Below are 12916 nucleotides of genomic sequence, written 5' to 3'. Positions count from 1 at the left end.
CTCCTTTATCTGCTGTTTTATAAATGTTGGTATGTCAGGAAGGAGTGCTCTGCCCAAAAATGAGAACATATTGACTCAACACACCTTTTTGTTTTAAAGGCTTGGTTTTGTTAATGATATAACTTGACTTAATCGAACAGCCTCAGCCCCTGAACTCAAAGGAGAACGGTCTGCTATCACATGCAAACTAAATACAAATATACCTGAATCAAAGCCTGACTGCTCAAATTCTAAAACCGTCCTCCTCACCTATCGTGGATCTGAGTGAACGGAGAGAGAACAAGACGTTGGGTATGTGGTAGTTCTGATGAGCATTGCATTTATTTGTGTGCTTTACATAATCTGAGATAATGAATGCTTTGGGTCAGGGGCTCGCTGATTACAGTCTAATATGATCTCTATGTTAACTATTTATATGGCTTTATATATTTATACACACTGGTAAATGCTTGGCTGGTTACAATGTCAATTACCAAACATTTTTTTATAGTTTATATCTGTGTTATCTTGTGGCCATCAATAAAATGTACTTTATTTGTTACTTTGCTTTTATATTGTTCCAAGATTTTGTAATTTCCTTTTGGTTTTATTGAACACTTGTAGTTCCAGACATTTCCTGTACCAAGAAGGTGGAGCTTTGTGATTGGCTTTTTTCCTTGTTCTCCAAAATTAACATTTTATTTATATATGAAAGCAACATATAGCTGCAATATTCAGAACATAAAGATATTTAAAAGAATTGAACAATTGCTCTCTTTTTCCTTTTACTTTGGGTTTTAATATGAATGTCTGTAGATACAGTTTTGAAAGCAGTGTCAGGTTCGTTGCCAAGTATGAAGAAGAATGACATTTGATTATAATGGTGTATACATCTACTTCAGCAAGATACATTCATTTTTAAATAAGAGCAAATATAGAAATATAACACAACTGTTCTTAAAGGTATTATAGAAATAATGTTTAGAAGATATACAAATATATTAAAGGGAAATACAATAACAATATGAAACCATACTTAAAAAAATGTGGGTACTGGAAGGTGAAGAGCAGTGCAGATGTAATCAGAGGTATAAGATAAGATAGGTACTAGAATGCATAACAACAATAATAGAAAGTAAAACAAAGAGTAGCCGGATTTACATATACAGATAACAGTGAAGATAATTCCATACTATACATGATAGCATGTGCAAGTGGGAGTGCAAGTGTTATTTACATATGTACACAAGGTATATATTAATGCTAACATATTAAGTCTGTTATGCCTTTAGTCAAACACAACAGTTACTTTGAAATACAAGAAGAAGCGGAACAAAGGCTTATGGCACATTCCCGACACAATTGACTGTGCCACATGAAGTGATTTTATACAAAATCCACCAAACTAGTTCTCCCAACACAGTGCAGGACCGAATACCCAGAGGCTTTGCTGTCCCTGCTGCAGACATAGGCAACCTGCCCACAAAGCTCTGTTTACCTCAAGCCTAGTCTGACCACAGATACAATGAAATCAATGGGATGATACGTTCTTTATCTTGTTGTGCCTCTCTTCTCTTCTCCCTTCATTTGCTTTACTTAAATGATGTTCCCTCCTTATGTCTTTAATCTCTTTCCACTCCCATGCCCATCTTCCTGTTTTCTGTCCTTTCCTCCCCTCCCTTCATTTTTTGTATTCCTCTTGTTTTCCTCTCCTCATTTTATTTCTTGTCCTTTCTCATGTCCCTGCCTTTTATTCCTTTAAACAAAATCAGAGTCCTACATTTTCCAATGACATCCAGTGCATTTTGGCCTCAGTGACTTTGAAGAACTGTCCTATCAAGAACGTAGTTCTGTTTACACTCTTCATGTTCATTTGTATCTCATGAAGGAAGAGGCCAGAGGTTATCTCCGTAATGACAAGGTGTAAACAAAGCTATCTGCTGACTCAATTGCTCTCACAACACTCAGAGCGGTGTGTTATGTTGATCTTGTCTTTACATGTAGCCTGTGACCATTTTCCAAATAAAACTGGGACAGACTCTTAGCAACTAACAGATTGAGAGAGAAATGTGTTGAAATAGTAATACAGTCCTCAGTTTTGGCTTACACAAACACAGCTCTCAACTTGTAGATGATCCTCGAAATAATGTTTGTGTATTTAATGATTAACAATGAATGAGATGGGTACTTGTGTTTTTTTATTCTACAATACAGACTCTTCTTTTATAAATCACTTTTTATAAAGTGTCATAATATTACATTTGTGTCATTACATTTTCAGGCTTTTCCCTTTCAAAGCTTTAGGAAACATGCAGTTTACATATTTTATGTACAGTACAAAATAAAACAAAATATAATGTTTAAAAAGTCAACTGTTGTGGAAGTCTTCACACCAGGAAAATAAAAAGGTTGTATTCGGATTTGGTTGCATGTATTGGGTGTTTATAGTAAAACACATCATCATGACAACAGCAGTACAAAAATAGTCGGCACCTTGTATTTATTTATAACTTAATTATCTACTACAGCATGCGTCATACAGTAGCAGTATGACGCAAAGGTGTGATTCATTGTGAAAACACATGTTGCAATGATTTGGTTGTTTTCAAGTCACTAGTGGGAATATCTGTAACATAAAAACTCCAATAAAAAGAAACAGGACAAAAAAAGACCCTGCCATTAAAATATGATATAATGTTATTTAAGGGCTTTGTTTGAGTGAGCATTGTTTGCACTGTTGGGTGTGTGTGTCTCTGTGTTTCTGTTTCTGTTGTGGACTTGACTTCGTCATACACTCTTTTAACCATATTTCCCTTTTAAGAAAAGGTAATTTAATAAGTCTTGTACGTGGACATTTTTATGAATACATAAATACATTTTCCCATCGACTTTATTTCAGGAAAGAAAACACATTTTATATTTTTCTTCCTTAATGATGGATTTCTTCTTTTTCAATTTTTCAATTGAAACTCTTCACGTACAGGGTAACACAGAGGCTCTCAGCGCATTGTTGGAAAATCACTGGGCAAACAATTGGCATATAGATTGGACACAATGGTCCAAGTTGTACCTTGGATTGTGAATGTATTCAGGATCACATTATGGTTTGAGGATCATTTGTGTTGTTGAATTGTTCTGCTGCATGTCAGCACCAGATTATTTCTAGACTGATCTCTGTGCAATCAGACATGGTTTGTCCTGTGGCATTTAAAGTGAATGCGCAATTATGGCCATTCTTTGTTGATCAAAGATAAAGAAATTATTCACTTCATGACATGGCTCCCAGCGCCACAGTATATCTTAATTATGAATGACTCAATATGAGACTGGGAGTGGTTGTCCAGATAAATATCTGAGCCAAACCAGGCGTTGATCAACAGCTGGAGCAAAAACCTGACATGGACACTGGGTATGTTGTGCTGGGTTTGGTCCTCATTACAAGTTGGTAAAGAGCAGTGTAGCTTTATAAATATCTGCTCCCAAAAAATGTGTGTTAGAGAAACATCTTAACCCTCTGGATAATGTGAATTGTAAAGGTTTGAGCCGATACATGCAGGATCTTTGTGTTTACATTTTAGACAAGTCTGCCACCAAGTGGACAAGTAAATCATCTTCATCACAAACCTCTGAATCAAGTACAGGAATCACTTAATTATTCATAATGAACGTTTTTCATAACAATATTCACATACAATAGTAAAAACACTTAATTCCTAAAAAGTGTGTGCTCCTAGTTCAATATGGTAATACAATGCCGAATTTAGATTTGGAGTCACTGGGTCACATGACATAGAAGCTATTGAAACTTTTCTTGAATTGTATTGTTGTACAATCAAATCATGACACATAAGTATTCAAAAAAGTGTTCCAGGTAACACACGTTTGACATTTTTCGCTTCTTCTTTGCTAATTGAGGCAAGTTAGTTTGGGGTATTGAAATAACATTATTTGTATATTTGTCTTCAAAAGGTAATTTATTGATGATCCCGTAAACCCTGTGTTAAAGAATGAGGACACTCAGATCTGGACTTGTTGAATCTGAGGAAAAAGGCGCAGACACAGTTTTGTTAAAACAGCAAATGTCCAAGTATGTAAGGTGAGGTGGAACTCAATCCACATTGAATTACAAGATTAAAGTTTAATTTGATCTAATCTAATACAATCTAAACTGTTTTAGTAATGGAATGTGGAACTAAATTAACAATGAGTTACAGAGAAACACAATATGTTTTGATTCCAAAACAATAGCAAATGATATTCAAATAAAAACGATGGATCTATTTTACATTTTAATATCGAACATTGATATGAGTTCTTTTGACTCCCTAATACAGCTCTTGCTCTTTTTTCCTCAACCAACATTGAGGATTTTTCAGGGAAAGTGTGCCAAGAGAAAGTGTTTTTGTTCTCTGCCTGACTACATGAGACGAGTCTTCACTGCCAGCAAATCTCCTGCCAATGTCATTAGTCGCTAATTCTGCAGGATCTAGATTTTCTTTGATAAGATCCCAGAGTAAATCACAAAAACTGCCTACTGGAATAATGATAATGAGATTTATGGGTTGCTGTGTTGGTTACTAAACAAGTCTCTCTTATGTTTCTCACTCTCACATATTCACTGCAGTTTTTAAGATCTCCTTCAGATGAATAGGGTTAATGTAAGGCAATACTCCTCCATCCATCCAAGTCATCTTAGGTCCTCTCTCTGCTCGGCTGCACCTCAGAGTAAGTTAACTCTTACTGCTCCCCCACGCTGTATAGTGTGCGCTGATGGAGGCCGAGGGCAGAGCCATAGACAGTGTTAAATGAAAGGACAGGTGAGCGGCGTCTGGGTCCTCTGTGACCAGCTGGGCTCTGTAAGCTGACCGTTGCTGTTGTGTGTGGTGTGAATGGAGCTGAGAAACGACGGGGTCGAGGTCGGGCATGGAGAACCCCAGAGGAACCCCTCTCCCAGGACTCAGCTGCATATCTTACACTCCATCTGTTGTTTTTTTGTGGAGGGGTAAGTCAGGGACACTTCACCTGAGCTGCTGGGAAGGAGGGAGAAGAGGAGCATGTAAATGGAGGTGAGGAGGTAAATGGGTAAAAGTATATGTGAGAGATAAAAAAATTGTTTAAATAAACAACATCTTCTCTTATTTAGTAGCCCTCATCCACCATCACCCCTCTCTGTTTCCCAAATTTCATTTCCCTTCTTCCTGCTCACTCATAGCTAGACATAGATCCCTCTAAGGACGTGAAGTCTTTGACAACTGAGGCATGTCCACCGCTCAAACATTCATTCAGTGGCCAGTCAGGAGTTTCGACCAGAAAGCTACCAGAAAATCACTTTTCTACAAAAACCTGATGCTATCTTGTTACTCCTTAAGAATGAATCATTGTCCAGAGACACAGTATGAATCATAGTTAGGAAATGTAACTGCCAGCATTCTTAGGGGCTCATGTGCAAAAAGTCGGTAACAGTGATCAGGCAAGCATTGCATCGGCACTGATTTAAAGTAGATAAGCTGGTTTCTTTGACAACCAGCTCAGGTTTAGCAACTGTTGAATGAGGAGATTATCAGCTACTCTTAAGGCTTTCTCTTGGATGTTTACCAAGTGCCATTAGATTGTAAATACTGAGTAGTTAATCATTTTAATGCATTGCCGCATCTTTTGTATATCTTTCCTCTCAAACGCCATCTTGCACCATCCACATAAAATATCTTTAAAAAATGGTTTGCATGCACTTTCCTGCACACTACTGTCCAAATCTATGCTTGAAAAAAGGTTTTTGTACTGCCCTGGCCTCTGTCACAGAACCCTCTTTGCTTGGCTTTGTCCCGCTGTAAGAGCTTGGGTAGTAGGTTGGGTGTTGGAGGAATGCCTCTCATATCGGGTGACCCATTGCCCCACGGCCTTTGCTCCTCGCCTAGCTTGCAGCGAGGGAGTGCTCCTGGCGGGCGCTGTATCCCGTGTCACAAAAGCACCTTTCTACACAACAGGGGTACAGAGAATGGGCCACAGCACTGTGGTTCTTCTTGGGTCCGCTCCAGCCCGCTGTAGGTGGATTTCAGACCTCCCCTTATGCTCCCAGCAAACAGCCTTATTGGTAGGGATGTTCTTTCGCCCAAGCCTGGCAGAGATATCAGAGGGACCTGGAGCTCCTGCTACTGCCTCCAAGCCACCGCTAAAGAGGATAAATGACCATACCACTTATGCATAACTGGGTGAGTCTTATACATTTTCAATATCAGCAGTATGGATTTACCTTAAAATTATTGATTTATGTGTAAATAATTGCCAATTGCAAGTTGAGGAGCATGCTGAATTTGATAACAATGCATGTTACTATTGCAAAAAAACATTATCACATTAGCTGAATTGACTGATAAACAGACATACTTCAGCTTTGAAGGGTTAAACTACAGACTTGTTGAGTCGAAATGACACATCACTGGAACACATCCTGAAATTGGCATAAAGAAACAGAGGAAATTAAGTTTAATTGCATTAACAATATTGAAAATCAATTATAGTAGATGAGAAGATAATTGTGCTCGGAGTTTTGCACTATAGTGAACTGCTCGTCAGCATGTGCTATTTTTGTATCCTCTTGTCTTTGAAACTGAAGAGGATGAACAATTAAATGGGTGCAGACGAACAGAAGGTAAGAGTAATGTAGACTATAAACTCATCTGTTCTCAGATCCCCGTCAACCATGAGGATCATCTCCTGTCAGTCGAGCCTTGTGGCTCTAGTTGTGGTTACACTCACTGTGGTGGGCTGCGCTGAAGCGAAAACTACACAGAAGCCAAAGTATCAGTACACCAAGAAACCCATCCCTCAGATTACTGTGCACAGCCCTGTGACCACCAGCGTGCCCAAGACTCTCAAAGTAGTGCTGAGTGCAAAGCCTGTGGTGCCCACCACAGAAAGGACCACCTACCAAAATCATGTCCATCCACAGTATCTCACAGAGAGCACCGAGCCCCCTGGTGCTGGCCCTGAGAATTACACTCTAGATTACAACGAGTGCTACTTCAACTTCTGTGAATGCTGTCCACCTGAGAGAGGCCCAAGGGGGCCAAAGGGAGGCATAGGCCTACCAGGTAAGACCCTCAATGTTAAGGTGCAATAAATAATATTTTTTTTGATTTATTCAGTTCATTTGTTTGTATGTTTAGCTTTCAGCATTTCGGACTTTGATTATGTTTGTTTATATAGGTCCACCAGGTGACAAGGGTTTTACCGGAGCAGCTGGTTTACCTGGAACTCCGGGAATGAGTGGTCCTATCGGGTTAAGAGGAGACAGGGGTGAGTATAATTTGGCATCTTAGGCATTTATTAATGTTTAATCTTGTTTAAAAGTCTGACACTGAGGAGCCCCATGTCACGTTTGAAAACTTCTTGTCTAATTACATGAACTTTACAAACATGTCATCATATCTTTCAAGAATGCAGAAAGCAACCATAATGTTATCATATAGTATAACACAATGGGCCGCTGGGCTAATGTTCACAGGTGCACTAATGTCACTAGCTAAAAGGAATATTCATATTGCTTGTTAGACTTTTTTTGTTTATGTCTTAGCTTTATTGTGTCCATTTCTTAGGAGATAAAGGTGACAGAGGAAGCAGTGGGATAGTCGGGCCATCAGGAATCCCAGGAAAACCAGGACAAAAAGGTGCAACCGTGTTCTGGTGATTGTTGAATTATGTTATATTGTCTCCAGATATCAACTGTTCTGACAGTTCCTCTGTGTTGCAGGTGATATTGGCTCAAAAGGTGAAAAAGGTGTAATAGGGTTCCAAGGTGTCAAAGGTGAAAGTGGGGTGAAAGGGGAACCTGGACAGAATGGGACAACTGGTGAAAAAGGAGAACCGGGAATTGAGGGCCCAGCTGGCCCTTCAGGACTGACTGTTGAGAATGCTCCTAAAGGAGAGAAGGGAGATAAGGGGGACTGCGGCACATTTGGGGAGAGAGGACAGAAAGGTGATCGAGGGGATACCGGCTCTCCTGGCATCCCAGGAGGGATGGGCATTCCAGGGCTGAATGGCAAGCACGGTGTCTCAGGTCCTGAAGGCATCCGAGGGGAACAGGGACCTGTTGGACCGCAAGGAGAACCAGGGTTTCCGGGCCCTCAGGGACCCCAAGGCATAAGAGGGCCGCTTGGACCAAAGGCGGACAGAGGCTGGCCTGGGATGAGAGGTGATCGGGGATTTCGTGGAATCAAAGGAGCAAAAGGATCAGCAGTACCCACGAAACGCTCAGCCTTCAGTGTAGGTATCTCTCCAAGAAAGTCCTTCCCTCCGTCTGGCTTCCCGATCCGCTTCGACAAAATCTTCTACAACGAAGAGAACCACTTTAATGTCACTTCCAACAGCTTCACCTGCGTCCATGCCGGGGTTTACGTCTTCTCTTTCCACATTACTGTACGCAATCAGCCCCTGCGAGCCACACTGGTGGTGAACGGTTCCCGGCGGGTAAGGACTCGGGACTCTCTGTACGGTCAAGACATCGACCAGGCGTCCACTCTGGTGGTGCTGCGGCTGGCAGCGGGGGATCAGGTGTGGATGGAGACGTTCAGAGACTGGAATGGGGCTTATGCCAGCAATGAGGATGACAGCATCTTCTCTGGATTCCTGCTGTACCCAGACACACCCTGATCCTGAGAGTATCTTCTTCTAGAATCTATGGGACCAACTTGATTCCTGCAAAAGGAAAAATACTAGTGGTGCTACACTATATTATTACTCTTGAACTGCTGGAAAGCTGCACTGCACACTAGTACGAACATTTAATGACGGGCAATATCAATATAATGTTTATTATTCCATCACCTCAATATTATATTTTTTGTTTTAAGCTGTTACCCTCTAAAGAAAAATAATGAAGTCTTGTTTATTGCTGGAATATTTGCTTACATGTTTTGAATCTAATAAGGTTATTTAGTGCTAAAAGGCAAAAATCACATACTATGGATCAGCCTATGACAAAGGTAAATAAATGAGAAAGTGCCAATATTCATCATGGATGGAAATCTGGGTTATCATAAATAGAGCACTTAAACATCTATACAACCAAACTATCTGATGGTAAAAGACAAAAAAACAAATCCCACATGATGATAATATTTTTCATTCATCAATATGCAACACGAAACAAAAAAGCTGTAATAAATATGCCAGCAGAAAGAGAGAGAGTGTGCAGGAGTCAAACATGTTGTTTCTTGCCACCAATATTATGTATTCATGTGTGCATATATGTTTTTCTGTTTAATGAAACACCTTTACTCTCTTCAGTCACTGCACAGAGTTTCTGAACACAATATGTATGATTTATTATGCTTACGTCAAAGTGTTTAATGATGGTTTACTCGCAGTTTTGGCCTCAGTGAACCAACACGGCCCCATGTCCCCTTTTCCTCCACATCATTTATTTTTCCTGTCCTCCTCTTTGTACATTGATTTTTTTGTCGAACTACACTCTGCTTCCTGTCCATTTAAATTCTCACTGGTGAACTAAGCTATTTATCAAATTGCAAAAAAAAAGACATACAAATAAACAATGTATGTGTTTAATATGAAGATAATATAACTGTGAGCTGCATTATTATTACTGTAAGTTTACTATATATGTTATTATACAAATACTTGTAATATGTAAGCAGCATTGCTGTACAATAGGGTTGTAAAAAGAGTTTATTGATAATAAAATCCAGTAGTACATACTGTATGATTTATGGAATGCTTTATTTGCTTATACCAACAGTTTTTATTACGAAAACTACTTATCCAAAAAAGGTTAGAACAGATGAGATCATGAAGTTGACAAAATCAATATTATACTATTGATCGTATACAAAAAATACACCGCCAGCACAATGTATGAGACAGCTAAACATCTGGCAGTTGCACGTAACTTATTTGATTTAGTTCATTCATTCTGCCAATGTATGACTACTAGTCACCATAGGGAAGCGTCTGGAGAGTCCTATGGAATATCATCAGATTCTAAGAACCACTACTAGATTCTGCAGAACCACCACTAGACCATGATACATCTGATTCTGCAGACGTTTCATCAGACAATTCCTCGAATATATTGACAAGAGCAGGAGTTTGGCTGAGAGACTGGACTGTAGATTGCAGAGTGCTTGGCGCTGGCTGTGAAGGCTTCGGCGCTGGACTTGAGGTTTGGATGCTGCTCACTTCAGTAGGCTCAGTAAAAGTAGGAGTTTGAGTGGATTGGTGAAGGGAGGGCTGGGCTTCTGTTGGCTCAGCTGCTCGAGGCCGGGAGGTTTGTGGGGAGGAGATTGAGGGAACAAAGGGCCTTGAGTTTCTGAGACGAAGATCTGGATGCAGCATAATGCCTGGTCCTATTGGATCAGAGATATGAGAATTTGCTCACAATTCAAGGAGAGGATTATTTCTCAAACTTAAATTTGTGGACACACAGCAGGTGCTTTGACATCTAAGTACCTTTCGCTTGTCCAAAGCTTTCAAGTTCACTCCACCTGGAGACGCCCAGCACAGGCACCTTGGCCCTGCAGCTGTACTGGCCAGGAGTCCGTCTAACCAGATCATGGTTCTCAGAGGTTGCTGTACCCAGTCGGTTGTCGTTCTTGTAGAAATAATAGTTTATTGGAGGTGCAGGAGCACGAGCGTTGTATTGGAGGTGGCAGATAAGCTTCATTTTATTCGCTGGAATCAGGTCACTGTCTGCAACAATCTCCAAAACTGGCAGTGACAGAACATCTGAGATAGGAGAGAAGAAAAATACATTACTGACACATTCAAATGGGTTGGAAGAATAACGGGAGAAGAGTTTGTTCCCCATTGTATGATCATTTAACAACTAATAAGGGCATTTTCAAAAATTTCGAACAATAGTTTAAACATTTGCAACCACAACCAAACTCAGCATATAGTACCCAGTATATAAACTCACCTAAGATCTGCACTGAAGCATCAGCTGAGATAACAGAGTGCGTGCGTCTGGCTATGTCCCAGGAAGCCCTACAAGAATACACTCCTTGTTCCTCGTGGGTCAAGTTGGTCAGGTAGAAATATGGGTTGAGGCCATTTTGTCTCATTACTTCAACAGCATCTTTGTACAAAATCACTTCATGCAGTGGGGGTTTGCCTCGTGCGCGACACATCACCTTTAAGGTGTCACTGACGAGGCTGGGCTCAGGTGGGACTTGTAGGATAACCCACCCTCCTGAATGAAGAATGCAGAAAAACAAAGTTACATCCAAGTATCATCTGGTGTTGATATTAACAGCAATAAAACAAGCTAATGGCAGCGGGTTAAAGTTGACCCTTAAATGCAAATGTGTCTTGAAAGGGTTTTCTTTTCTTAAAAACACACCCAACATTTTAAAAGAAGTTGAGCACTGCAAGAGTTTAATGTTTCACAATTTTCAAAGTTTACAACATCAGCACAAGTAGGCAAGAAAATAGCTTAAAAGAGGAAGAAGGGGCATGATGTGTTAATCAAGGGATTTCGAATGAAATGATACCAAGGTTCTTACCATCCACATTGATCTCCAATGGCAGACTTTGGAGGGTCTTTATGTCTCCCACTTGTGAGTCCCTCACTCCCTCGCAGTAATATTTCCCACTCTCTTGAACCTTCATTTTCCACAAAATAAGGAATTGGCCACGCTGTGGGAGCTGCTCAGATCCTCTGAACCACAGGTGGCTCCAGGAGGATCGGACATCAGGAACACTGCATTTCAGCCGGACAGTCTCTCCAGAGAAGACCCTTGAATCCCCTGACACCATCTCCACGACAGCTCTGAACGGGGCCTCAGACGGAGCTATGGAGACAAACACATATGGGATTTTTAAAGAGAACTGTCATAAAATACCTGCAGTGTCTTTATTATGATTGGCACTGTTCATATCATGTTCTAAAGTTCACGTCATCTTTTCAGTGTTGATATACTAGTTTGTACAGGATAATGCTCATAGTCAATTCAAACAATGCATTGATAAGACAAGAAAATAATTATAAAAAGACGTGAGATGTGAGACGTGGTGTGAATCAATAACTCACCTTAACTTTTTCAATAATGTTTTAGTATATATTGTTTTCCATGTAAAGAAAACATGTTATTCTTGCATTTGTTCAAAAATGTTTATGAAGTTGACAATACATTTCAAACGTATATTTATGTATATACGTTCTATTCAGACAGTATGCTTGCAAATGTTGACACTATGTGATGTGAAATGTATCCCATATTAAGAATTCACTGATAGGAACATGTGGTACATACCCCCAAGTTGTGGTAGCATCGAGAGAACTGAAAAAGAGAAAAAATCAGGCGTTAGACAAATCAAAGTTGACAACAATCTTTTAAAAACATCGTTACATTTGAGATGTTGCAAATGAACAGAAGAAAACTCACCACAGAGGAAAATGACCGGGTTCATTTTGATGGCTTGTGAGAAAAAGGCTGGGAGGGAGATTGTTTTATTTCCAGTGGAGTGGGAAGTGAAAATGAGTTTTTTTTATCAGCTTAAACATGTCACACAGGATATCCCCATTTTCTTTAAATAGCACTTGCATTTCTGAAGTTTATAAAGCTCTCACAAACCGATTGGCATTACAATTGAAGGGAACCATCACCTTTTGTGATACATAATCTGAGCCATTTTTAATTTTTTACGATTATATTGTTATATTTTCCTAATTTCTAATCCATTTTCTTGAAACCCCCCAAGGTTTACTCAATGGGGAATTTGGGAAAAACCAAAAGGAAGTGAAACTAACACACCCTTATTTTCCTCGGATCCTGAATTTCAATAGAAAGGCACATGATGAGAAATACAAAAGGGACTAATAATGCAACAGAACAATTAATATTGTTGCAAATTAACTAAATCAAAGCTCATTTTAAATCTCTCCTAATATGTTTTATGATTGAAATTTCATAAACTCAAT

At 39.7% G+C, this 12916-nt stretch overlaps 2 protein-coding genes across 3 annotated transcripts; one reads left to right on the top strand and one right to left on the bottom strand.

Annotated features, from left to right (window-relative positions):
• Positions 1 to 6100: 6100 nt before the first annotated feature.
• Positions 6101 to 9465, top strand: otol1b (otolin 1b). 2 transcript variants are annotated; one of them, XM_010781357.1, is made up of 5 exons: positions 6101 to 6188; positions 6667 to 7070; positions 7186 to 7275; positions 7575 to 7646; positions 7730 to 9465. In XM_010781357.1, the coding sequence occupies exons 2-5, from the start codon at positions 6680 to 6682 to the stop codon at positions 8626 to 8628; spliced, it is 1452 nt and encodes a 483-aa protein (XP_010779659.1). In that variant the 5' UTR covers positions 6101 to 6188; positions 6667 to 6679; the 3' UTR covers positions 8629 to 9465. The 2 variants fall into 2 exon arrangements, with proteins under 2 accessions (XP_010779659.1, XP_010779658.1); XM_010781356.1 differs by having other exon boundaries at positions 6108 to 6188; positions 6644 to 7070.
• A 220-nt stretch (positions 9466 to 9685) lies between these two features.
• LOC104954275 (Fc receptor-like A) lies at positions 9686 to 12421 on the bottom strand. The gene is made up of 6 exons (XM_010781358.1): positions 12381 to 12421; positions 12249 to 12275; positions 11499 to 11786; positions 10913 to 11185; positions 10444 to 10719; positions 9686 to 10340 (listed from the first exon to the last, which is right to left on the bottom strand). The coding sequence occupies exons 1-6, from the start codon at positions 12403 to 12405 to the stop codon at positions 9976 to 9978; spliced, it is 1254 nt and encodes a 417-aa protein (XP_010779660.1). The 5' UTR covers positions 12406 to 12421; the 3' UTR covers positions 9686 to 9975.
• Between the last annotated feature and the right edge of the window lie 495 nt (positions 12422 to 12916).

The sequence above is a fragment of the Notothenia coriiceps genome, unplaced genomic scaffold (assembly GCF_000735185.1).
Source record: "Notothenia coriiceps isolate Sejong01 unplaced genomic scaffold, NC01 NC01_scaffold00023139, whole genome shotgun sequence".
Lineage (NCBI taxonomy): Eukaryota > Metazoa > Chordata > Actinopteri > Perciformes > Nototheniidae > Notothenia > Notothenia coriiceps.
This window is presented reverse-complemented; position numbering and strand designations above follow the sequence as displayed.

Coding starts and splice junctions, on each gene's coding strand:
- otol1b (XM_010781356.1), top strand. CDS start 6,162: ATGACCATACCACTTATGCATAACTGG. Junction 7,071..7,185: donor GGGAGGCATAGGCCTACCAG/GTAAGACCCTCA, acceptor TTGTTTATATAG/GTCCACCAGGTGACAAGGGT. Junction 7,276..7,574: donor CGGGTTAAGAGGAGACAGGG/GTGAGTATAATT, acceptor TCCATTTCTTAG/GAGATAAAGGTGACAGAGGA.
- LOC104954275 (XM_010781358.1), bottom strand. CDS start 12,405: ATGAACCCGGTCATTTTCCTCTGTG. Junction 12,276..12,380: donor CCCGGTCATTTTCCTCTGTG/GTGAGTTTTCTT, acceptor TCTCTTTTTCAG/TTCTCTCGATGCTACCACAA. Junction 11,787..12,248: donor GATGCTACCACAACTTGGGG/GTATGTACCACA, acceptor TTGTCTCCATAG/CTCCGTCTGAGGCCCCGTTC.